At 42.2% G+C, this 26014-nt stretch overlaps 1 protein-coding gene across 1 annotated transcript in view; it reads left to right on the forward strand.

The window, feature by feature from the left end:
* Positions 1–26014, forward strand: part of SEMA3A (semaphorin 3A) — a 332620-nt gene that overhangs the window by 299031 nt on the left and 7575 nt on the right. Inside the window, exons 14-16 of the mRNA XM_061582314.1 lie at positions 9954–9995; positions 15564–15721; positions 19347–19414. Coding sequence (XP_061438298.1) covers positions 9954–9995; positions 15564–15721; positions 19347–19414 — 268 coding nt within the window. The remainder of the gene's footprint in view (positions 1–9953; positions 9996–15563; positions 15722–19346; positions 19415–26014) is intronic.

Here is a 26014-nt window from a genome sequence, read left to right on the forward strand (position 1 = left end):
CAGTTGATGCTGCCTGAAGACGTGAACAAGGTGCTTGCAATGATGCAGCCAGCAACATGTCCTCTTGACTCTTGCCTTTCTTGGCTTATTAAAGCTTGCCGAGGGGGTTTAACCGAATGGATCCAGGGTGTGGTCAATGCACCATTGCAGGAGGGAGTGGTTACAGCCTCCCTTAAAGAGTAAGTGATCTGACCCCTCCTAAAAAAGCCCACCCTAGACCCATTGGTTTGCAACAACTACCACCTGGTTGCAAATACCCCCTTCTTAGGGAAGGTGATTGAGAGGGTTGTGGCACAACAATTGCAAATGCTCTTGGATGAAACAGATTATCTTGACCCTTTGCAGTTCAGGCCTGGTTATGGGACTGAATCAGCTTTGGTCACCCTTTATCAGGAGAAGGACCTGGGGGAGTGCAACCCTGTTATTCTTACTTGATCTCTCAGGAACTTTTGATATCATTCGCCATTGTATACTTCTAGGCCTACTTGGTTAGATGGGTATCGGAGGCACTGTTTTACAGTGGTTCCAATCCTATCTTCAGGATCATTTTCAGAGGATAGCATTGGGTGATTGTCTTTCAGCCCCCTGGCAGATGTGCTGTGGGGTGCCGCAAGGTACCATCTTGTCCCGCATGCTGTTTTACATCTATATGAAGCCCTTGGGAGTGGTCATCAGGACATTTGGGGAAAGGTGTCAGCAGCACACTGACAATAACCAGCTTGATTTCTCTGTAACATATGAATCAGGAGAGGCCGTGCAAGCCCTGGACCGCTGCCTGGATTCGGTGGTGGACTGGATGAAGGCCAATAAATTGAGTCTGAATCCTAGCAAGACGGAGGCACTGTGGGTTGGTGGCTCCCAAATTCAGATAATTGGTCAGTTGCCTGCTTTGGATGGGGCCATACTCCCTCTGAAAGAGCAGGTCCATGGTCTGGGGAGCTCCTGGATCCATCTTTGTCGCTAGAGGGCCAGGTGACCTTCATGGCGAGGAGTGCCTTTTACCAGCTTTGGCTGGTAAGACAGCTGCGGCCATTTCTGGGCCGGGATAGCCTGACTACTGTTGTCCATGCACTGGTAACCTCCAGGCTGGATTATTGTAATGCACTCTATGTGGGGCTGCCCTTGAGGTTGGTCCAGAAACTGCAGCGGGTGCAAAATGTGGCAGCGAGACTGCTCAGTGGCGCAGGGTATCACCAGCACGTCACCCCACTGCTGAAAGGATTGCAGTGGCTACATATTAGCTACCAGGCTAAGTTCAGGGTTCTAGTTTTGGTGTACAAAGTGCTATACAGCTTGGGCCAGGATACCTGAAAGACCGTCTTATTCCTTATATACCCAGTCGATCACTGCACTCTGCAGATACAGATACCATCTTATCAGGAGGTCCATTCCGCACAACACAGAAAACAGACCTTTAGTGTGGCAGCAGATACCCTGTGGAATGCCCTACCCTTAAATATGAGACAGGTGCCATCTCTGTCATCTTTTCGGCACCTACTGAAGACCTTCCTCTTTCAACAAGCCTTTTAAGTAGAGACTTTATCCCAGTCTGTGTCTGTGTTGAAATTGCTTTTTAATATGTTTTAAACCTTTTTTAAAAAAATAGATGTTTTTAAAGCTTTAAAAAAATGTTTTTAAAGATGTTTTGTTTTAATACGTTTTTAGTGGTGGTTTTGTTTTAATATATTTTAAAGTCTGTTTTTATGATGTGTTAAAGTGTTTTTAGTGCTTTTATTTGGTGCCCTGGGCTCCTACTGGGAGGAAGGGCGGGGTATATATCGAATGAATGAATGAAAATGAATGCCCTATCAGCTACTATATTAAGTCATGAATTAAGCAGACAACCCAAGAGCTTGATTTCTAAAAAGAGAGGCCCTGTGTCTCAGCTTCTGATAGAAATATCTTCTCCCCTTTAAGCTTTCCCTTTACAATTCAGATGTGTAGAGGTGATGACTTAGAGGTGCAAGAAACTGCTGTTACATCACATATTCCAGGTCTGAGCCCTAGCCTTGAAACTGGGGTTTTGAACCTCTGATTTCAAGTATTATCACCTGTGCTAGGGTGGGTGTGGAGCCATGATAGGTATTGGGGCAAAACATGGTCGAACCATGCAGTATCTGATACATCAGGAGCACAGCCTGTCAGAATCTGGTGAGTCCTCAGCAGAAAACCGGTGGACAGCAAAACATCTTTGTTGGGCTGACACTGAGTCTAGAACTCCATGTTTGTGGACACTGCACATATGGGAGACTGCAGGGAGAATTGTTAGAAGGGTAAAGCACTCCTCCTACTCCTCTGGCTTTTCCGAGGTGGTAAGGGCAAGATTTAATTTGCAGTGGCAACACAGAGTACAGAAGAAGGGATACTTAATGACCCCTTGAGCTGTAGCTGTCCCCAGCCACTCTCCCCCCAGCTTTTCATTCCAGACTTGTGTGCATTTGTAAGAAAAAGCAGCAGAAGGCGTTTGCCAAGGAGAACAGTGATCAAAGGGAAGGCTAAAACACCCACAATCTTTTTCTTTCAAATCTATCTTAATCATCACTTTGTTCAGAGGACCAGTAGCCAGTCTCTCTACATTATGTGGTATCTCTTAAATTCAAGATGGAATGACACATTTGCTTTCTTAGGAGGCATCAGTACCAATGACTAAGCCTGGAATCAATGACCCCTGACTCAAATGAAGCCCTGCATAAAGGGAAATATTGAGGGTGTATGGATATGTAGCCATCTTCCTTTTTGCCCTGCAAGCTGTACTTATTTATTTATTTATTATTTTATTTATATCCCGCCCTTCCTCCCAGCAGGAGCCCAGGGCGGCAAACAGAAACGCTAAAAACACTTTAAAACATCATAAAAACAGATCTTAACATACATTAAAACAAAACCTTTAAAAAAATTTTTTAAAAGCTTTAAAAACATCTTTTAAAAAGGTTAAAAACATTTAAAAAACATATTAACAAACAATTCTAACACAGACGCAGACTGGGATAGGTCTCAACTGAAAAGGCTTGTTGAAAGAGGAAAGTCTTCAAAAGGCGCCGAAAAGATAGCAGAGATTGTGCCTGCCTAATATTCAAGGGGATGGAATTCCACAGGGTAGGTGCTGCCACTAAAGCTCCATTTCCTATATTGTGCAGAACTAACCTCCTGATAAGATGGTATCTGCAGGAGGCCCTCACCTGCAGAGTGCAGTGATCGACTGGGTATATAAGGGGTAAGATAATCTTTCAGGTATCCTGGTCCCGAGCTGTATAGAGCTTTGTACACCAAAACTAGAACCTTGAACTTGGCCCAGTAGCAAATGGGCAGCCAGTGCAATTCTTTCAGCAGCGGGGTGACATGTTGGCCATACCCTGCCCCAGTGAGCATTTTGCACCAACTGCAGCTTCTGGACCAACCTCAAGGGCAGCCCCACATAGAGTGCATTACAGTAATCCAGCCTGGAGGTTACCAGTGCGTGGACAACACTTCTTCATGAAATGGCAACACTGCTTTAGTAAGTTTGTCATGTTTTTTCAAAACTGTTTAGCAAGTGAGAGCATGGAGGCCTGCCTGGGGAAAAAAAGATAAACCTTGAGGTTTGCAACCCATACAGGTTTTCCCTCTGTGTTTAGAATAGAAAAAAATATTTCCCTAGTGGAAAATAATTTAGCCATTAGGGAAAATATATATCATAGAATAATAGAACAGTAAAGTTGGAAGGGTCCTATAAGGCCATCAAGTCCAACCCCCTGCTCAATTCAGGAATCCAAGTTAAAGCATGCCCAACAGGTGGCTGTCCAGCTGCCTCTTGAAGGCCTCCAGTGTCGGAGAGCCCACCACCTCCCTAGGTCATTAGTTCCATTGGCGTACCACTCTTAACAGTTAGGAAGTTTTTCCTGATGCTGAGCCGAAATTTGGCTTCCTGTAACTTGAGCCCATTATTCTGTGGAAAAAATTATATGTGAACAGATTGTTCTGTGTTTGTATGTGTGTGCAATTTCACACTCATTTTGTAACTTATGCCCTGTTAAATCATAGGCTTTCTCCTTCCAGTGCCTGCCTTTGTAGTTAAAAGCAAAGGTGGGCTGTTCTTGCTCCCAGCTCGGGAGAAAAGTGGAGGGGAACATGCCTTTGTAGCCTGGGCAGACCAGGAGGAGGGGTGGAAGAGAGACTAAAACTAGCAAAGGCACTACATGGCCTAGCAGGGTGGATTTGCCGTTGCTTCACATGATGTGGAAGCAGGTTAACATAAGAAGAAAAGAAGAGCCTGCTGGATCAGGCCAATGGCCCATCTTGTCCAGCATCCTGTTCTCATAGTGGCCAACCAGATGCCTGTGGAAAGTCCTCAACCAAGACCTGAGCGCAACAGCACTCCCCCCCCTCCAGTTTCCAGCAACTATTATTCAGAAGCATACTGCCTGCAACTGTGCAGGCAGAACAGAGCAGGCTGGCTAAAGAGCAGAAAGAAGAGGTGGAAGTTAAGTGAGGATAGGGAATCCCCTGAAGCCATTAGAGGAGGTGTTGCAATTTCTCCATTCCCTTGCCATGTTGAACATTCTGGTGTGCATGTGGCTGGGAATGCACGTCAGAACATTCAACATGACCAAGAGTTCCTTATCAACTATCAAGTATTTTTGAACGTATTTGCAGGTGCAGATGGCATTTGTTATATATTCACTAATAGGCAAAAAACCTTGAGGTTTAAGAAGGTACCTACAGCCAACAGATATTTCTATCAAACTTTAAAAAGCAGGGAAATTGAGCAGCTATAGTGAATGCACCAGGGGAGCAGGAGACCTGACCTCCTCTCTGAGATATTGGACTGCCCTACAAGTTTGTCAAAACGCAAACACAATTTGGGTTGGTCTTGCACAGACCAATCCACTTCCTGTGTAGCTTGGAAGAATTTGGTAATTTGCTTCCTCCCTGCTAAAACAAGATCAACACAGCACATGTCTTTTTTCTGTTATTTGGGCTGATTGCCACTCACCATATGCTCAGAGGCACATGTTACCATTTAGAACACTGACAGTTGGTTCTTATCAGCCTTATCATTGAGTTCAATGCTAAACTTCTTAAATTAAATTAATTAAATATCAGCTAGGCTTTTTTTTTTTTACTTTTAAACTGCACATGATGAAGGTCAGATTATGGGGCAAGGTCTGTGAACATGGTTGATTTTTAATTAATTTCAACAGATTATGAGAACTCTGACAGAAAAAAGTCCAAAAGGGGTCTGGTTTTTCTCTCTCTCTCTTTACACTTTGAACTCTCCATTCCCTCTGACTGTTTTGTGTACGGCCATGAAAATTGAGAGGGTTATTAAGCAAGCGTTTCTGAGTTCAGGACTATATGTTTTGTAAGGCTCTGTTTTGAAGTGAGCTTATGGGGAGGATCAGAATGCCATGGGGGTATTTTCAATTTAACATTAAATTTATATATATATATAAACATAATTGTGATTAACAAAACAGAGGTTTTTTATTGTATTAACAAAACGTTTCAGCTGCTAACATACAGTATATATATAGCGAGAGAGAGAGAAATTTCAGTGTCACCCATCACTTTTGAGTTTTCACATATCCCTGAAGTAGATGGATCTAATTTAATGTCACCAAAAAATGAATTTAACAGCCTGAGTTGCAATACGCCAAACACAATGCTTTTCATTTACAGTTCCAATCAAACTGAAAGCATTCCAGATGTATTGCACTGATAACAAATGCCTTTTTAACCTGATTTGTGCAGTGTCTCCCTGAACAGCTGAGCAAACATTTCGGTATAACCTGTAATTGATGCCTTCCAATACCAAGTTTAATAACCCCTTTGCAGTGGAGAGTCTGCCTGCTTAGCATCCACTGAGCCATATCCAATTCTCTTTGGGATCGGTGGGGATGAATTGTGAAAGCATGCTGTGGACTGCATGCATATACCTGGATAGAAACGGAAACAATATGAGGAAACTGTAAGAAAATAGAACATTTTTTTCATTTATAGGACAGATGTACACATGTTGCTCAATGAGGAATTCCTACTGAAAAGAGTAGCCTGGCTCTGAGTTATCCCCTCCACAAACATTTCAGCATACTCACCCATCTTCTGACATAATCACGCTTTGGTTTTCCATGTCCCCATCAGCTGTTGTCAATGTTAAGAACATAAGAACATAAGAAGAGCCTGCTGGATCAGGCCAGTGGCCCATCTAGTCCAGCATCCTGTTCTCACAGTGGCCAACCAGGTGCCTGGGGGAAGCCCGCAAGCAGGACCCGAGTGCAAGAACACTCTCCCCTCCTGAGGCTTCCGGCAACTGGTTTTCAGAAGCATGCTGCCTCTGACTAGGGTGGCACAGCACAGCCATCACGGCTAGTAGCCATTGATAGCCCTGTCCTCCATCTTAATCTTTTAAAGCCGTCCAAGCTGGTGGCCATTACTGCATCTTGTGGGAGCAAATTCCATAGTTTAACTATGTGCTGAGTAAAGAAGTACTTCCTTTTGTCTGTCCTGAATCTTCCAACATTCAGCTTCTTTGAATGTCCACGAGTTCTAGTATTATGAGAGAGGGAGAAGAACTTTTCTCTATCCACTTTCTCAATGCCATGCATAATTTTATACACTTCTATCATGTCTCCTCTGACCCGCCTTTTCTCTAAACTAAAAAGCCCCAAATGCTGCAACCTTTCCTCGTAAGGGAGTCGCTCCATCCCCTTGATCATTCTGGTTGCCCTCTTCTGAACCTTTTCCAACTCTATAATATCCTTTTTGAGATGAGGCGACCAGAACTGTACACAGTATTCCAAATGCGGCCGCACCATAGATTTATACAACGGCATTATGATATCGGCTGTTTTATTTTCAATACCTTTCCTAATTATCGCTAGCATGGAATTTGCCTTTTTCACAGCTGCCACACACTGGGTCGACATTTTCATCGTGCTGTCCACTACAACCCCGAGGTCTCTCTCCTGGTCGGTCTCCGCCAGTTCAGACCCCATGAGCGTATATGTGAAATTCAGATTTTTTGCTCCAATATGCATAATTTTACACTTGTTTATATTGAATTGCATTTGCCATTTTTCCGCCCATTCACTCAGTTTGGAGAGATCTTTTTGGAGCTCTTCACAATCCCTTTTCGTTTTAACAACCCTGAACAATTTAGTGTTGTCAGCAAACTTGGCCACTTCACTGCTCACTCCTAATTCTAGGTCATTAATGAACAAGTTGAAAAGAACAGGTCCCAATACCGATCCTTGAGGGACTCCACTTTCTACAGCCCTCCATTGGGAGAACTGTCCATTTATTCCTACTCTCTGCTTTCTGCTTCTTAACCAATTCCTTATCCACAAGAGGACCTCTCCTCTTATTCCATGACTGCTAAGCTTCCTCAGAAGTCTTTGGTGAGGTACCTTGTCAAACGCTTTTTGAAAGTCTAAGTACACTATGTCCACTGGATCACCTCTGTCTATATGCTTGTTGACACTCTCAAAGAATTCTAATAGGTTACTGAGACAGGACTTTCCCTTGCAGAAGCCATGCTGGCTCTGCTTCAGCAAGGCTTGTTCTTCTATGTGCTTAGTTAATCTAGCTTGAATAATACTTTCTACCAGTTTTCCAGGGACAGAAGTTAAGCTAACTGGCCTGTAATTTCCGGGATCCCCTCTGGATCCCTTTTTGAAGATTGGCGTTACATTTGCCACTTTCCAGTCCTCAGGCACGGAGGAGGAGCCGAGGGACAAGTTACATATTTTAGTTAGCAGATCAGCAATTTCACCTTTGAGTTCTTTGAGAACTCTCGGGTGGATGCCATCCGGGCCCGGTGAATTGTCAGTTTTTATATTGTCCATTAAGCTTAGAACTTCCTCTCTCGTTACCACTATTTGTCTCAGTTCCTCAGAATCCCTTCCTGCAAATGTTAGTTCAGGTTCAGGGATCTGCCCTATATCTTCCACTGTGAAGACAGATGCAAAGAATTCATTTAGCTTCTCTGCAATCTCCTTATCGTTCTTTAGTACACCTTTGACTCCCTTATCATCCAAGGGTCCAATCGCCTCCCTAGATGGTCTCCTGCTTTGAATGTATTTATAGAATTTTTTGTTGTTGGTTTTTATGTTCTTAGCAATGTGCTCCTCAAATTCTTTTTTAGCATCCCTTATTGTCTTCTTGCATTTCTTTTGCCAGAGTTTGTGTTCTTTTTTATTTTCTTCATTCGGACAAGACTTCCATTTTCTGAAGGAAGGCTTTTTGCCTCTAAGAGCTTCCTTGACTTTGCTCGTTAACCATGCTGGCATCTTCTTGGCCCTGGCGGTACCTTTTCTGATCTGCGGTATGCACTCCAGTTGAGCTTCTAATATAGTGTTTTTAAACAACTTCCAAGCATTTTCGAGTGATGTGACCCTCTGGACTTTGTTTTTCAGCTTTCTTTTTACCAATCCCCTCATTTTTGTGAAGTTTCCTCTTTTGAAGTCAAATGTGACCGTGTTGGATTTTCTTGGCAATTGGCCATTTACATGTATGTTTAATTTAATAGCACTGTGGTCACTGCTCCCAATCGGTTCAACAACACTTACATCTCGCACCAGGTCCCGGTCCCCACTGAGGATTAAGTCCAGGGTTGCCGTCCCTCTGGTCAGTTCCATGACCAACTGGTCTAGGGAATAGTCATTTAGAATATCTAGAAACTTTGCTTCTTTGTCATGACTGGAACACATATGTGGCCAGTCTATGTCCGGGTAGTTGAAGTCACCCATTACTACCACATTTCCTAGTTTGGATGCTTCCTCAATTTCATATCTCATCTCAAGGTCTCCCTGAGCATTTTGATCAGGGGGACGATAGATTGTTCCCAGTATTAAGTCCCTCCTGGGGCATGGTATCACCACCCACAACGATTCTGTGGAGGAGTCTGCCTCTTTTGGGGTTTCGAGCTTGCTGGATTCAATGCCTTCTTTCACGTATAGAGCGACTCCGCCACCAATACGTCCTTCCCTGTCCTTCCGATATAGTTTATATCCAGGGATAACCGTATCCCACTGGTTTTCTCCATTCCACCAGGTCTCCGTTATGCTCACTATATCAATGCTCTCCTCTAAGACCAAGCACTCCAGTTCTCCCATCTTGGTTCGGAGGCTCCTAGCATTAGCGTACAGGCACTTGTAAGCAGTGTCTCTCTTCAAGTGTCTTTGGCACTTGTGGTTTGGCCTGTGGTAATTTTGCTCTTCTGAATTTATATCCTGTGCCCCTGCTCTCACAATGCCTACTTCTAAGCCTACCCCTTTTAACATTTCATCATTTCTTTGGTTTTTATCCCAGGGGGGAGGTTTATTCCGAACCGGACCTTTCTCAGCTCCTGTCGGGTTTCCCCCCTCAGTCAGTTTAAAAGCTGCTCTGCTACCTTTTTAATTTTAAGTGCCAGCAGTCTGGTTCCATTCTGGTTCAAGTGGAGCCCGTCCCTTTTGTACAGGCCCGGCTTGTCCCAAAATGTTCCCCAGTGCCTAACAAATCTAAACCCTTCCACCCGACACCATCATCTCATCCACGCATTGAGACTGCAAAGCTGGGCCTGGAATACCACAGCAATTTGTATGCCCTGAAGAAGAAGGAACCTGGTTGGCTTTGGTACAATGCTAAACCATGGATAAAGCTCACAAAGGAAAGGAAGGAGAATTCCCACTGGGAAGAGGGTGGAGGTGTGCATTCCTGAAGCTGGCTCCCAATTTACAAACCATTATTTTCAGGGAGCTGGTGTTATGCCTCCACTGGACCTTTGTATAATAAATGCTTGATTAATTCTTATGTTGAGTTTCAACATGCACAATTGCGTGGGCACAAATGCATTTGAATGCATCCATAGCAACAATAATGTTTCAGTGTGAAAGCCATTAAAAACAATAATCTACAAGACACCCACTTCTCATCCTCTTAAGGGAAGTAGCTGTTTAAAGCATCTTTGCTATAACTATCACTCTCTTTTCCAGGAACCCACAGCTATTTCAGCAATGAAGATTTCCACAAAGCAGGTACTGTACACACCATCTTGAGACTCTTAAATATTTATTGGGCTCCATATTTCAGAGATCTTAACTTGGTTCCCTGAAAGGATATTGATGCCAGCTGCATTCTGTTCGTTTTTCATAAATATTAGTTTTTCATGGAAAAATTGACAGACAAAGAAGGGAGAAAGCCCTTATGTGTGCTTTGCTAGCAATGAAGTGGAAATGAACTGCTTGTGTCATCTCTGAAGCAAACACTTTTATTCCCAACTCAAGGGATGTTGTATCACCAGGAGTCACTGCCTACAAGTAGTGAGGGGGAATCTGCTGTTCTCCAATGTCAGCAGCATCGCTGCCAGGCTTCTTTTTCTATAACATGGACTAGGGGCTAATGCATATGCAAAATGAGGGGCACCGCCGAGCCAAAGTTAAGCACTTTTTCAAAGACCCATTGATCGCATTGGGAAAGTTACACAAACTCAAGTGTACAGGGTGTCCAAAATAGCTTTTATACTTTTATACAAAGTGTGAATCACCATGCTTTCAAAGGTCAAGCAATTGCCACGTATCTGGGACATCCATAAGCTCCGTTTTGGAAGAAGAAGCCAGCACCTCAGGAAGGGTAATGGGCAAGAGATGCAGGGACTCTGCCTGTGGTGCATCCCCCCCTCAGACATAGATAGATAGAAGTTTGCTCATGAGTACGCTGATAATCTGGGCATATGATGAACCTATTCACACAATTAATTCCAATGTGCTAATTCAAGCTGCGGATCTCACACTAGGGATGTGGTTCGCTGCCTACTTCCGATCCGCTTGTATTCCAGTAGTCTGTCGTTCCATGCCAATCCATCCTTTTTTTGTTCCCACTTGCTTTGGCACTTGCCGATTCAATCTTCTGGGGGGTTGGTTGCGAAAAAATGTGTAACTTTTAACGTAAATGCCTATGTAAATGATCACGGTGGTTTATTTTTTCCTATTTATCACACCTACACACTGTTACGAATGCATCAAGTTAGATGAAATTACAAAGATAATTACATAAAATTGGGGGGGAGGATTTAAGAATCCATGCCAGTTACAGCCACAGCTCGCTGCAAAAAATCCCTGCCAGTCTGAAAAGATAGCAGACTGATGAATTCCATCGGAATCCGGTACTAAGTCCGATTTAGCGGATATTCTCCGCCATCCCTGTCTCTCACACACAAACACATAAGAGAACCCCATTTCAACACAAACCTTTAAAAGGTTGTACATCAGGTCAGCTTCAGATGTTACAGCGCCTGAAGCCACTTCAGTGTATGAGTACTTCTGGTTGTTGCATTTCTGCTGGGATGTCTGAGGGAGAGTTTTTATAGCTTAGATTGATAAGATTTGCATGTGAATCCAGGTGTGGATGCTGTAATTTCTAAAGTTATTCTCAGTCGTTCCCCTCCCAGGCCTTCAACGGAAGGACTAGTAGAAGTGGCTCACCAGGTGAGTCATTATGCTCATTTCCCACAAGGTGGGTTGCTGCTGCTTACCAGGATGGAGAAGCATGAGGTAGCAGGCAGGTTGGCATGGTGCAGATGTATCATTAAGAGCACTAGGTTAGCTCACTTTCTCCCTTCCTCTTAGCAAGCAACACAATCCACCTGCCCGGAAGATAGTGTAGCAGAGCAGCAAGCCACTTCTCAGGGTTACACTGTTGCAAAATGACATATTGAGTGCATAAACACAGATTCTTTATTGGTGTAGTCTCTAATGAGCATACCTACACAAATGACTCATACAATGACTCTCACTCAAAGATTGTGAGGGGCACTTCAGGGAAGAACTGGAGGAGCAATTCTGGTAAAGGAACATAAGAGTCAGAGAATATTGTGAGAACATAAGTATTACATCTTGAGGCTTTACTCATACAAAATTGACACCCATGGCAGAAACCCGTTCGTCCAGCTAGGAAAGTCCAATGAAACAAAAATGTTTTCACTTGTTTCCAGAAAGTGCAGATAGTGGGCACCTGTCATACCTCAACAGGAATGCTGTTTCACAGAACACGAGAAGCTCCCACAAACCACAGGATCTACTGGGTATATAAGGGATGAGGCAATCTCTAAAGTCACCTGATCATGAGATGTATAGAACCTTATATATAGTACCAACACATTGAATTTGGCCCTGTAGCAGACTGGTAGCCAGTGTAAATCCCTCAACCAAGGTGTTATATGCCAGTGGTAGTTTGCCCCCACCAACAACCCAGCCACCACATTCTGCAGCAGTTGCAGCCTTTGGACCAACTTCAAGTGTAGCCCCCTGTAGAGTACAGTGCATTAATCCAACCATGAGGTTACCAATGCTTGATCAACTATGGTCAAGCTATCCAGATCCAGGAATGGCTATAGCCATCTTACCAACCAAAGTTGATAAAAGGTACTCCTAGCCACTGAGGACACCTGCACATCCACTGACAGAGCTGGATCCAGCAGCATCCCCAAACTATGCACCTGCTCTTTTAGGAAGAGTACAATCCCATCCAGGGAAGGCAAGTTACTGGACCTAGGAACCACTCTTCCAGGCCTTCTGTCTTGCCAGGATTCAGACTCAGTTTATTAGCTCTCATCCAGCCCACCAGTGCATCCAAAACCAGTCCAGGGCCGCCTTAGCCATTCCCAATTCAGATGTTGCAGAGAAATAGAGTTAGGGATCATCAGCGTACGAATCATCAAATCTCCTAATGACCGGTCCCAATGGCTTCATGTAGATGTTAAATAGCACCAGAATGCCCTGCGGTGCAAGAAGCACTCATCCAGTGATACCTTCCGAAACGGTGGGAAGACTATGCTACCTGTCTCTAAAGATGCTTACTGTGGCACGTGTTCTTTTCCATATCAGACAGTACTGTGTTAAAATTCAGCTTTATTTAACAAAGGCTATGGGAAAAGGTGCAGCTCAGCTGTACATGCAGAAGGTCCCAGGTTAAATCCGCAGTATCTCCAGGTAGGGTTAGGAGAAACTGAAACCCAGGATTGTGGGTCTGGTTTTGTGTAAGGCAGTTCCTACAATGTGCAGTTACTAAAAGGAGTTAGGCTTCCCCCCTCTCTTTTTTTGAAACCAGAGGCCATTGTGCAGGGCCTGTTCAAAGACTGTATAAATCAGGGCCACTTTGGTATGGAAGCTTCTTACAACTAGAAAAATGGTGGCTAAAATTGTCACATTAAGTTACAATGAAATTCATGAGAAAGTCTTTCGTAAGTCCTTGGAAACCTTTTTATGTTTTTTTTTAATATCTTGAGGCAAGATGCAAATATACAAGCCTGTGTTTTATTTATGTAACTTTTCTAAATTTATAACAAATCCTTCGGATGTGAATGTTTTGACTTTTTTTTTTAAAGGAAATTGAAACATATATCCTATTGGTCACCAATACAGTTTTGGGTGGGGAGAGGATAAATCCATCTCTACAGTTCAGTCCAACTGAGAACCCCACTTGCATATTGGAATCTTGCCCAAAATGAATGTGTTTGACATGAAATATTGTGTTTGGGGCCACTTCCCTCACACAGTTTATCACCTAAAACAACAAGGGGGGAGTGAGGTTTAAAAGAATGTACTATTATAGAGAAAACTATTTTCAAAACAAAGCTGTCAAGATTTATATATATATATATATATGGTACCAGAATGCTCTGCTTTTGTTTATTTTTACAAGTACATTCTTTTTAAAGGAGCCGATTACATTGTATAATGAACCATGCATTTAAGCACAACTTCTCAATCAAAGGCCTCTTTATGTATTCAGGAGAGATTACAATTCTCCCTGATCCCTTAGAAAACAAATTTACAACATTAATGTTCTCTCCAGCTAAGAGAGCTTAAGTTATTCATGCAAAGTGAAGCCTATAAAGTGCGAGTGTAGCCTCAAGTGAAGGGAGGGGAAAAAGACAATACATATATGTGATACACTATGACAAGCTTTTGGCATTGATTGCATCCTTGAATTAAAGGTGTTTTTGAGAGCATGTTGATTCCTGATTCTTGAACACTCCCAGCTTTATCTAATAAGTGCATTGTTCTGTATATTCTGTGAAATTGGGAATTTTCATAGAATGACATGATGAACTTTACAGCCCATGCAGAGCAAAAGATTACAATCAAGTCAGCTTCCCAAAGCTCATCCCTTGGCTGAAACACAGCTGCTTCCCTCCCTACTGAAGTCAATAGAGGAACCTGTGCCTGCAGACGCTCTATGTAAGCACTGGAGCATTTGCAGACCTCTGGAGTGGAGCCAATGTGTTTTCCTCCACAATTTCCTATTTGATCAAGTGGCTTGCAGATGAATCTTGTTGGTTAACCTTCAGAATAAATAAAGTTTATAAAGCACTTGGCACTTAGGCATCCTGATCCTGTAAGACTGGGGTAGGACATTATCCCCACCCTTGCTGGGCCAAATTTGACAAGTAGGCAGGCCACCCACCTGTCACTCACCTGACATCACTCTGATGTCAGATGATGCTGTGGTTTTTTAAAGCCTCAATTGTTGGGACTTCAAAACACAGCATTGGTAGTTTGAAAGCCGTTTTGAAGCACCCCAACGCTGTTCTTTGAACCTCCAATTTGAACCTCTGGAGCAGCATGGGATGAAAGCCCTTTTGCAAGCAACCCTGTGCTGCTGTTTAAACCTCTGAACGGTTCTGGTAGAAGAAAGGGTGGCTTGTTCCACCACTCTACAGAAAGCATCTTAATTTGAGAGACTGGAGAATGTGTACAGGAATGTGACATGGAAGGATGAATGGACAGATAAGCAGACGTAGATTATTACAACATTGAGTAGGAAGCTGGTATGTAAATGAATTCGCATTCCCACGTTCAGTGGCATGTTGTAATGTCCAAAAGGGGACCTTGCAGCTCTTTGGCTACAGCTAGAAATTAGGAATTTCCCTATGGGGGAAATGCATAAATTCCTTTTAGAGATGAATGGATCAGCCCATTTCTGATTAGTATAAATTTTGCATAAATTCATTCATAAGTCCATTCTATCATGTTTTCATGTTTATCTGCAACTTACTTTTAAAAATGCATGAAAATAATATTTTAATAGATTTAATTACATATTTGATCACAAAATAGAGATTGAAATAATTTTATCTCAGTGAATGCATTTCTAGATGTATTTTATGCTAAAATACGCACTTTTGAGGAATTTTTGGCATGCTTTTTGAACCGGGACTGTGCTGCAAAATTCAAGGGTAATTATGTTACAATCCACACATTAGTCTGGGAGGAGCGGATCAGGTCAGTTTGCATCAGAATTCATACAGATTAGCTGCTGGAAGATATTGTCATAGGCACAGACTTGTGCACCATACAGGAGCTGAGTAATAACTTTTGCCACAAAAACCTGTATAGCATTGAATTCCTCACGTGGCCCTGTTTCTTTTTCTGTCATTATAACGTCCAATGGGGATAATGACGAGTCTGCATTTAGAGCCTCCGCTTTGTGCTGCATATCATAAGGGCCAGAGCCTGGTAGATACTGGAGTGTATATTGCATAAGGGCCTTTGGAGTGAAACCCATCTACTTACCATTTCTCTCTTCTCCCCACCCCCAAATAGCAACAGCTGTACATTGGCTCAGCGGTTGGCGTTTCACAGCTTCCTTTGCATCGCTGCGATGTGTATGGTAAAGCATGTGCTGAATGCTGCCTTGCTAGGGACCCGTATTGCGCCTGGGATGGCTCTTCTTGCTCTCGTTACTTCCCTACTGCCAAGAGGTAAGGATGGATTTGAATATCTGATCCCCCTCTCCTGAAATGACCTCACCTGTTTCTTTAAGCGATTGTTTCAAGCAGTAGTAGGCGGTGGGATGGGGCAAGGGGGCTCACCTGACTGCCAGTTGCCCGCATCACTGTTCCATTCCGCAATGGAGAGGGGAGGGGCAAGTTGGTGGCATGGTGCAAACACACGCTGGAGCCAATCCAGGGCTCTTTCCACTTTGCCCCTGCTTCGCCCTTTCCCCTCTGTCCCAGTATGCAGCATCAATGAGGGCAACTGGCAGTAAGGTGAGTGCCACTGCTCCAACCCACTGTCCACAAGTACTTAAACTGTAGCCATGTTCAAGTGTTCACCTGAGCAGAAGAAGACTTTATCTGTGGACAGTCAGGGGTGTGCATGCAAGCCCCACACTCAATGTGCCTGGGTGTGCAGGTTCCACTTCAGATCGTCACATGTTTAGTGCAAAGGTCTGAAGCATGTTCTGTTGAACATCTAGGAGCCTTGTCTAAACACGATTCCCGAACACTGACAGGTTTCACCCTCTTCAGACCTAAACACACAACAGTCTGAAAAGGAGCCCACACACCTGAGGAAAATGAGTACATTTTGCATGCACGTCTCTCCCCCCTTCCACAGATAAAGCCTTCCTGTGCTCAGATCAATGCCTGAACACAGCTTATATTGAATATATAAATATAGGAGTTGCCTTGAGGTCCCAACTAGTCCAACATTTGGTGTCCAGCAGCAGCCAGCCGGATGCCTCTGAAAGCTCATAAACAGGACATGATGGTGACTGACTTATAGAATCATAAAATAATAGAGTTGGAAAGGGCCTGTAAGGCCATTGAGTCCAACCCCCTGCTCAGTGCATTCATTCCCAGGATCTAGTATTCAGGGATAAAATTCTCCTGTGTATGGAGGTTCCATTTAGCTATCATAACTAATAGCCACTGATGAACTTATCCATGAATTAGGCTTAAACCTTAAAAAAATAGTGAAAAAATTATTATCAGCATGACTCTATAACTACGCTCTTTTTGAAATACTCTTCTATTTCATGTTGTACAAAATAAAATACTAAAGTAGCCCTTTAGTTGCTGGCCTTTATATTTTCAATATGATAGACCAGTGATTCTCAAACGGTGCGCCCAGGCACACTGGTGCGCCCTAAGAGGTGGCTAGGTGTGCCTCAAATATTATGAAAGTATATTTTAAAAATGAGAAGAAACCCATTTGTATAGGGTAAGTAATAGTTTTCTATAGTTTATTTTTATTCATAGTTTAAAATATATTAATATATTTTTAATTTTGTACACGAAGCGCACCAGAAAATTTTTATATGTTTTACAGTGCGCTGCGAACCAAAAAAGTTTGAGGACCACTGTGATAGACCCTGAGGCATCATTAATTTTTCATGGACTGGTAAAATAAATGCTTATACTAGACTAAGTAAAACAAAGATTGTGGAAATTAACAAGTAATACGTCAGTTCCTGCAAGTGATTTCAGCTTGCTGCTTCTTGAAATGGCTGGCAGACACCCCAATAAAAATAAAGTGTAAATTAAAAAAGAATTTTAAAAAATTAATAATAAAGGTCAGCAAGGAAGTGTCTTTCACTGCATGTTGTAAGCTCATCTAAAGACCAATAATGTGATTGTCTGATTCTTACCTGCATGCAGTTTTTGTTTCTTTAATCGTTCCAGGACAATAAGCATGAATGAAAAGTAGCATCTCCCCACACTGCTGCAGCTTTCCATCCCCACCCCACCCCGTTCTCAAGCCTGTGATGTCACAGACATTCCCAATGAAGCCTTGCTTGGTACTTAAGACAAATTATCAATTGCCTCACTTTGATGGAGGTTCAGTCACTGAAATACTAGGGACTCTCAGATTGACACATGGCCATTATCTAGGCATGTAGCCCAATGCAGGTTTACTTGAAAATGACCCTATTTTGGACATTCTTACACCAAAAAAAGAAACAGAAAATCCAAAACGGGATGGGCCAGAATGTATTCACAAGTTGTGAGACATCCTTTTATTAGAATTCACATCCTAGGGAATAGAGCCTGTTTGTTGGTAACAATTATTTCCCCTAAAGAGGTTTTAGATTGTGAGATTTGCTAATCACTGTAGGCTTTCCGCATATTTAGGGGGTGATCTATTGGTGCTACCATACTACATTTTTAACAAATGTATTTTGGACCTTTATGATTGGGGAATAATTTTTTAGACTTTGGCAATGCGAAATCCAAAGAAATATCACTGAATAAAACAGAGGCTAGACGAGGCTATAAACTGTGAGGTTTCCTTTTGGCTCTTTGACTTCTGCTTATGTGATTTCAGGATTTAAAATTCCATCATTGTTCAGCCACCTAATCCTCTTTTCTTCCTCCACCCCCAGCCCCACCTCTTGCCTGACTTCTCATTCCTTCTGTGATTCTTTTCTTCTCCAAGCGAAGTGTTCGGCCTCTTAAAGACATCTTTGTTTGCCCTGTTCTTTTCTTCTACTCTAAAACATCCCCTTTTCATGGATTGAACCAGGAGTTTGTGCCACTGCTGTTTTGATACAAAGGAAACAGGCAAAGCAAACACAACAGTAGCAATCTTAGCAGAAAACCAATTAGTTCAAACGGTTTTGTTTTCTACAATATACATTTTTTTAAAAAATGACACAAGGTGTTTGTTATTAAAGCAAAGTGAGATCCAGTGGAAGGTATAGTGATGCTTAAAGCTATATTGCTGTGGAGTGTAATTATATTTTGATAGTGGTTCAAACCACTAACTTAGACTTTGAACCCAACTGTAATGTTCTAACCAACACATATAATTCACCCTACTTTGTGGGAAGTTTTGTTGTAGATTTTAGCCATTTTTTTTTAACCAAGCAAGGTTTACTTAATTCTTACTCTACTCATTCTTAAGTTCATTGGTACTTCATTGTAGTGCATCACCATTCTGAGGGCATATCTATACCTCAAATATATATCAGTTTTATGCCAGCATAACCATCATGCTTTGAATTGTAGTTTTGGAAAAGTCCCAATAATTCTCTGTTAGAGAATAAAGCTTGGCTGATCTCACTTTCTCATGGAAGATGTGGAATTTAAGATGCACTCTATATATTTAAGAAAGCTGTAGCTACCTTGTGCTCATGTTGAACTGTTATTGATCCAATTGCTTGCAACCCAGACTCTTAATTTAGTTGTAATCAATACCACCCTAGAGGCCTTGCCCATTGCGAGAACAATGCAATATATGCTTGCTTGAGTTGGAATTATTGACTTCAGAGTGCAGAGACATTGACATAAAATGGTTTATAATGTTGTTCACAAAGTAACGAGTCACGTCCTTCAAGCTCCCATATCTTTGGCATACTATTAGGTCATAACACTGCTAATGTCAGCTTGTTCTTTTGGCTTTCCCCGACAGAGAAATTGAGCAGGTGAAACTTTCCCAACAATTCTCTTTAGGCTAGGAAAACCTTCAGCAGCTAAATTTCTGTGGGGTCAGGTGGCTCTTGGACCATAAACAAACCCTTCTAAAATATTCCTCTTTTTTTAAAACATTCAGTGATTGAATGCAATTTAAATGTGCCCGTTTTTTCTATTATGTTCCCTTTAGACGCACTAGACGGCAGGATATCCGAAATGGTGACCCTCTTACTCACTGCTCTGACCTACAGCATCATGGTAAGTTATAGATCATTACATAAAGACAAACCATCTTGACAAGGGTCAGATTTGGAATCGGAGCATTGGCTAATCTATTCCCCCTTACCTATAGGAAAATAACCATACTGGCCTGGTCCTAAGTATGCTTACTTACAAGTCCCCACTGAGTTCAAAAGGGCTTACTCCCAAGTAGCCTAAGCTGCAATCTAATAAATCCTATTGAATATGAGGAAGGTGCTTCTGAGTAGACATATTTAAGATGGTGCTGTAAGTGCTAGTACTTTGCCCAGTGCACATTTCTCCTAATTTATGCTAACCATTTTCCTAATATAATTCATTTTTGCATGTTACTTTTACTAATATACACATTTTTGCACACTTGCCCCTAATATATGCATTTTGTATGCATTTTGGGTTGGTGAATGCTAATTGGAAGGGTTTGTATTAAAATGTATGAAATGATTTTCTCCCACATCCCTAGTTCTCTCAGATAAATGTGTATGTTTACTTAGGAGTAAATCTACTAAATTCAGCAGCTGCAATTCTATATACATCTGGGATTATGCCCCACTGAATTCAGTGGAACTTGTTTCTAAGTAAACGTGCGTATGACTGGGTATGTGCATTTGCTTTTTTGAAATAGCCGCCCTGGGCTCCTGCTGGGAGGAAGGGCAGGATATAAATCAAATAATAAATAAATAATCTTTCTTGCTAGTTCATTACTCTTACTTAAGAGACTGATGATACATAATCTTGTACTTTCTTAAAGTAATATAACCAGAGTATCACGCCCAGAAAGCTAGAATTTTTCACCTCTGTTCACCTTAAGTTGTTGGACTACGACCTGGGAGACCAGGGTCCGAATCCCCACATAGCCATGAAGTTCACTGTGTGACCTTGGGCCAGTCGCTGCCTCTCAGCCTCAGAGGAAGGCAGTGGTATCCCCCCTCTGAATACCGCTTACCATGAAAACCTTATTCATAGGATCGCTATAAGTCGGGGTCAACTTGAAGGCAGTCGATTTCCATTTTCATGATTGAAGTATAAACAAGCTTCCTAAGTGTCTTGTGTATTTCGTTCACAAGGCCAAAATTCTGTCCTAACAGCTCAAGACATTCTATATGCTTTGGAGCTGTCTGATTTCTCCATTGTGGGGTTAGGCTCATATTCAGCCTGTGACGAGGAAACATTTTCTACACAGTTTATTATGTTGATTGCACTGACTAAAAATTAGTCCTACAGTGCTGTGAAAAAGTATTTGTCCCCTGTCTGATTTTCTGCATGGTTGCATATTTTTGGCACTGGATGTTATCAGATCTTGAACTAAACCTAATATTAGGGAAAAGGGAATCTGAGTGAACAAATAACACAACATTTTGATACTTATTTCATTTATTTATTAATGAAAGTTAAGCAATACCCAATGCCCCCATGTGAAAAAAGTAATTGCCCCCTTAGACTCAAAACCTGGTTACGTCACCTTTAGCAGCAATGACTGCAACCGAACACTTCCTGTCATACTTGATCAGTCTCTCACAGCTCTGTGGTGGAATTTCGGTCCACTCTTCCATGAAGCACCACTTTAACTCAGTGACATTTGTGGGTTTTCAAGCATGAACTGCTCCTTTCAGGTCCTGCCATAACATCTCAGTGGGGTTTAGGTCTGGATTTTGACTAGACCATTCCAAAACTTTAAATTTCTTGTTCCTCAACCATTCTGATGTAGACTTGCTTGTGTGTTTCGGATCATTGCCTTGCTGCATGACCCAGCCACACTTCAGCTTCAGCTGACGGATGGCCTGACATTCTCCTGTAGAATTCTCTGATATAAAGCAGAATTCATGGTTCCTTCAATGATGGCAAGTCATCCAGGTCCTGATACGGCAAAACATCCCCAAACCATGACACTGGCACCACCATGCTTGACAGTTGGTATGAGGTTCTTCATGTGGAATGCAGTGTTTGGTTTTTGCAGACATAATGGGGCACATGTTGCCCAAAAAGTTTCATCCATTGTTCCAGAACTCTTAACAATCGTCCAGGTGCTTTTTGGCAAACAACATTCTATGGACAGATGAGTCAAAGGTGGAACTTTTTGGGCAACATCTGCACATGATGGAAAACTAGCAAGTGTCAAAGCTCCACAGCAGAGTATATCCTTTACATGCAGAATATAACCTCCAGGCAACTCCAGTTAAGGGTGGGAAAGATATCTGCATGATACATTGGAGAGCTGCTGCCATATGGAGGGTGCACAATTTTGGGCTACATGGACCAGTGGCTTGATTTGGCATATAAGGAAGCTTTGCATGGTATGTGCATCATTGGTGCCAGCCTTCTATAAGATGCTGCAATCATGCATTCCTCTGTGGGGGAAGAAATGCACTGGTCCATCACCCTCCAAGCAATATGGCCCCTCAAAAACCAGCTGTTAGGCACATAAAATTACTTGCAGCATAATGTTATGCACGACTACTCCCCCAAACATCAGTATGTAGCATTGCAGCCTAAATGTTGTAAGTTAGTTTTTTTAAAAAAAACATTGGTTTTGGTTCCACATTTGATCACTTTAGTTAGTTGCTAGGTGCTCGTCTCCTCTCATTTTGCATATAGTTGAGCAGTTAAATAATATTATTATTTATATGGTTATTGGTTGAAAGTTTCCAGTCCAGACACAGGATGGGATATAAACTAGTTTGCCAATTATTCACATTCCAATACAGGACTGAAAAATTCATTGTTTGATCTCAAAGAACACTTATACAGCACTGCCCTCTACTGGAGAGATACAGTCATTGCTGGTTTTATGCTAATCACAATGCCTGACTCTAGAATGATCCTTCATGTACAGGCAATAGAAAGCAGCGATGTTTGAAGAAGATGTTCATAAGACCTTTCTGCATCAGGGCATTTTGGAGGGGTGTTTGTGCAACAAATACACATTTCTTCTTTTATTGCATACGGGTTACATGTCAGGCTGTTTTTTGGAGGATAGGCGAGATATAAATCTAGTAACAACAATAATGTATCCAGTGAGGAGTCAGGCAACTTGCCTCTTCATGCCTGCAATACTTTTTTATTAACTTTTTATCCCATTTCCTCCAACCCCTTCCACTTTGTCTCCCCCAAAAGCAAACTCGCCGTGGAATCATTGCCTAAAGTTGAGAGCGAGTGATGCTGAAATTATTTGACCACGCTAAGAATGACTTTCTTTGCTCCTGCAAAACTTTTCTAAAGCCGAGTGGTAAATCAAATTCTTTCTGAAGCAGAAATATGGGGTTGGGATAATGCCCAGGCTGCAAAAAGGGGAAACCTTGCCAAACTCATTTCTTATAATAATAATACAATTTTTAAAAGCTTTTACCTTTGCCTCCTGGTGCTCCAGCAGCCTGATATGGGCAGAGATTGGGCTCCCTGCAGTCCAAGCCCTGTACATAATGAAGCAAATGAAAAGTATTGCAGACAGACGGCTATCAAAACAGCCTTATGGTATGTTCCAAAACTGTAAAGGCTGGGTCACCAAATAAGTTACTCCTGCTCTATCACAGCCCAACAGACATTCAGGTCCCCTCCCAAACTAATATTCAATTTCAAGCCTGGATATTTGATCCAAACATTCTATTGCTTTACACTCAGTTTTTTCCATCTGACGCAGGAAATCTAAAAAATGATCACAATAGAGTCTCTTACCTAGCTACTGTTACCTTCCCCAAGTTCAGACAAGCCTTCGCTTTCAAATAGTGCCAACCTCCATGATCATTGGCAGACGCCACTGGATCCTTTGGTGCACGGAATTTGTATTTGAGGAGCTTCTGCAGTATCTTCCGCATGATATGCTATTCTGCTCTAAACTGCACTCAGAATTTCTCTGTGCTGTTTTAGACCAGTTATAATCAAGTTCTGTTGCATAAAAAAATATAAGCAATCTGCTGTCTGATAGAAACACTTATGTGACCCTTTCCCTTCATGCCTTGGCAGCCTTGAGAATCCAAGCAAAAGCTATAGACTTGGAAGTTTATCGCTGGGATGATTTCTTTAATCTGATGAACCCATCGGTATATCTGGCTATTATACTATGAATTGTTGCTAAGTTTTAATTTTCAAGTAATTATAGTCTGAAATAGAATTTTCAGGAATATATTTCTTAACTGTTTCCCTCTGGAGAGTTGCCACTGGCCACTGGCCGAAAGCAATCAAATCTTATCCTACTGTATATTATTAATAGCTGGCTTTTGTCATAGTAGAACAGCCTGGGGAAAATGCCACAAAGTCCTTTCACAGTTTTTCTCTTGCACTCATGACATTCAGACATTGACTGGAAGATCAAAGGAAATGAAAATATTAAAAGGGGGAAGAGAAAGTGAGGTAGAGGAACCATGACTCAGGTGTGGAGAACTTCAGGCCTAGTGGCCAAATGCAGCTCTGCCGGCCTCTCTATGTGGCCCCTGGGACACTCCCCAAGGTACATGCCCTTCTGAGTCATACCACTTAACCGCCCTCCTCTGCACCTCCTTGCGTGTTTTTGCCGGGCTAGAATGTGTTCTTGAACTCTGAGAATGTCTCTTGCATGCCTGGATAGTGAGAGGCATACGAGAGTGTGCCTAGAAACTAGCCTGTTGTACATGTGTTGTTCTGCCCACTTTTGTCTTGGGCCCCATCCGTCAATGACAAAACTGTTTCTCAAAACTGCCAGAAAGAAGGATGGGTTCTTTACGTATACAATATATGCCCAAAGCATTTTGGCCAAAAAATGCCTCTACTGAGGGCTCATTTTTCTTGTTTCTTAGAATCAGAGTCACAGAAGAGTAGAGCTGGAAGGGTCCTACAAAGCCATCAAGTCCAACCTCCTGCTTAATGCAGGAATCCAAGTTCACAAACTGATCTCAAAAGCTTCAGTTGTAAGAAGAACGATTAGGGCAAAATGTCAAGTTAACGTTCAGCACCCTCTTCCATCCACTACTTTTCTGCTTTTAATTGCCCCTCCCTCTTCACTGCAAACGGCACAAATAGATCAATTTAGAAGGCGGAAAGTTGTACTGCTCACTCATGTACTATGGAGCATTCCACTTACTTGCTGGGAAAGAAGCAATCACAATCCAGAAAGAAGCCAATCTGAGCAATTCATTTCTTATTGACTTAGTGTCTGTTGATGATTTGATGTTTTGTTTCTACACACTGGTTGGCAAGACTTCCTTTCATTCGCCCCCACTTGGGCTTTGGTGGCTGAACGCCCTTAAGGTAAAATGTACAATTCCAGGGTCACCATAAGAGCAGTTGGCCTGCTTGTTGTTTTCTTTTGGGCACTGGCAATTTAACAGACAGGTTTTTGTTTGCCAGATTAGTAGTACATAGCCCACAAGAAGTCAGTTAAGTCAACATGACAATGGATTGCACTGCATGAGGATTTGAGTAATATATTCTTCATTTGTTTGTTTGTTTAATTAATTAATTAAATTTATATCCCACCCTTTCTCCCAGTAGGAGCCCAGGGCAGCATTTCTAGAACAAAAATGAGGTTTCTGTAAAGATTCTGAACCTCAGACAAACGCCACAAAAAAAAAGACACCCCCCTTAACAAAAGAATCCTCATGATATCTAAACACTCTTAGGAATTTGTCTGTTGTAGCACAAAAAGCAGAGTTCTGTGACACTGTAAAAACTAGCCATTTTATTTTCACTAACTCTTGTCTGACAAATGGGTTCTGCTCAAATGAAGACCTAAGCCACAATGAAATTGTTACAGCCAGTGTTAGGCATGCTTAATCCCATGGATTTAAATGGACTTAAAAAGTAAAGGTGTCCCTGCACTTGTAGTGTTTCCGACTCTTAGGGTGACGTCTTGCGACGTTTACTAGGCAGACCGTATATATGGGGTGGGATTGCCAGTTCCTTCCCCGGTCTTTCTTTACCCCCCAGCATATGCCGGTACTCATTTTACCAACCACGGATGGATGGAAAGCTGAGTGGACCTTGACCCCTTTTACTGGAGATTTGACTTCCTCCTTTCGTTGGAATCGAACTCCAGCCGTGAGCAGAACTTCGGCTGCGTTACCGCCGCTTACCACTCTGCGCCACGGAGGGTCTTTAAATGGACTTAGACATGCCTAATTCTGCATAGTGCTTGGATCTGTGGCACCTGAAGGACTAACATCCTAAGAGCCATGAGCAGAGAGAAAACAACCGCTAGCACTGTTTTGCAGTCCTTGCACAGGAGTGCTATTATAGGCAGGTTCTCTAGCAGTTTTCATGCTTTGGCTTATGGAAGAAATTGTGCAGCTTCTTGGGCAACCTCTTGCACGAGCGGAAGAGCATCTAACACATGGAGTAAAAGAGGCTTTCTGCCACTGGAAGATGCCTTCCATGTGTGGAAAGGTACCTTTAGGTCTCTAGCCCAATGTTATTTTGTTCACTTACCCTTTCTTGTGTATATTCTCCCATAGTTATTGAAACATTGCCATTTAAATTTGTAACAAAAAAAAGAGTTAAAATGGAGTCTGAAATCTTATACCTTAATTCCTTTGTGGTTCTGGAGTAGAAGCAACTGCCATATAAATCCAAAGGCAATCCAACATTTCCAGCAAATTGATGGATAACTTGAAAACAATGTTGTTACAAAAA

Source organism: Rhineura floridana, chromosome 8 (genome assembly GCF_030035675.1).
Source record: "Rhineura floridana isolate rRhiFlo1 chromosome 8, rRhiFlo1.hap2, whole genome shotgun sequence".
NCBI classification, from domain to species: domain Eukaryota; kingdom Metazoa; phylum Chordata; class Lepidosauria; order Squamata; family Rhineuridae; genus Rhineura; species Rhineura floridana.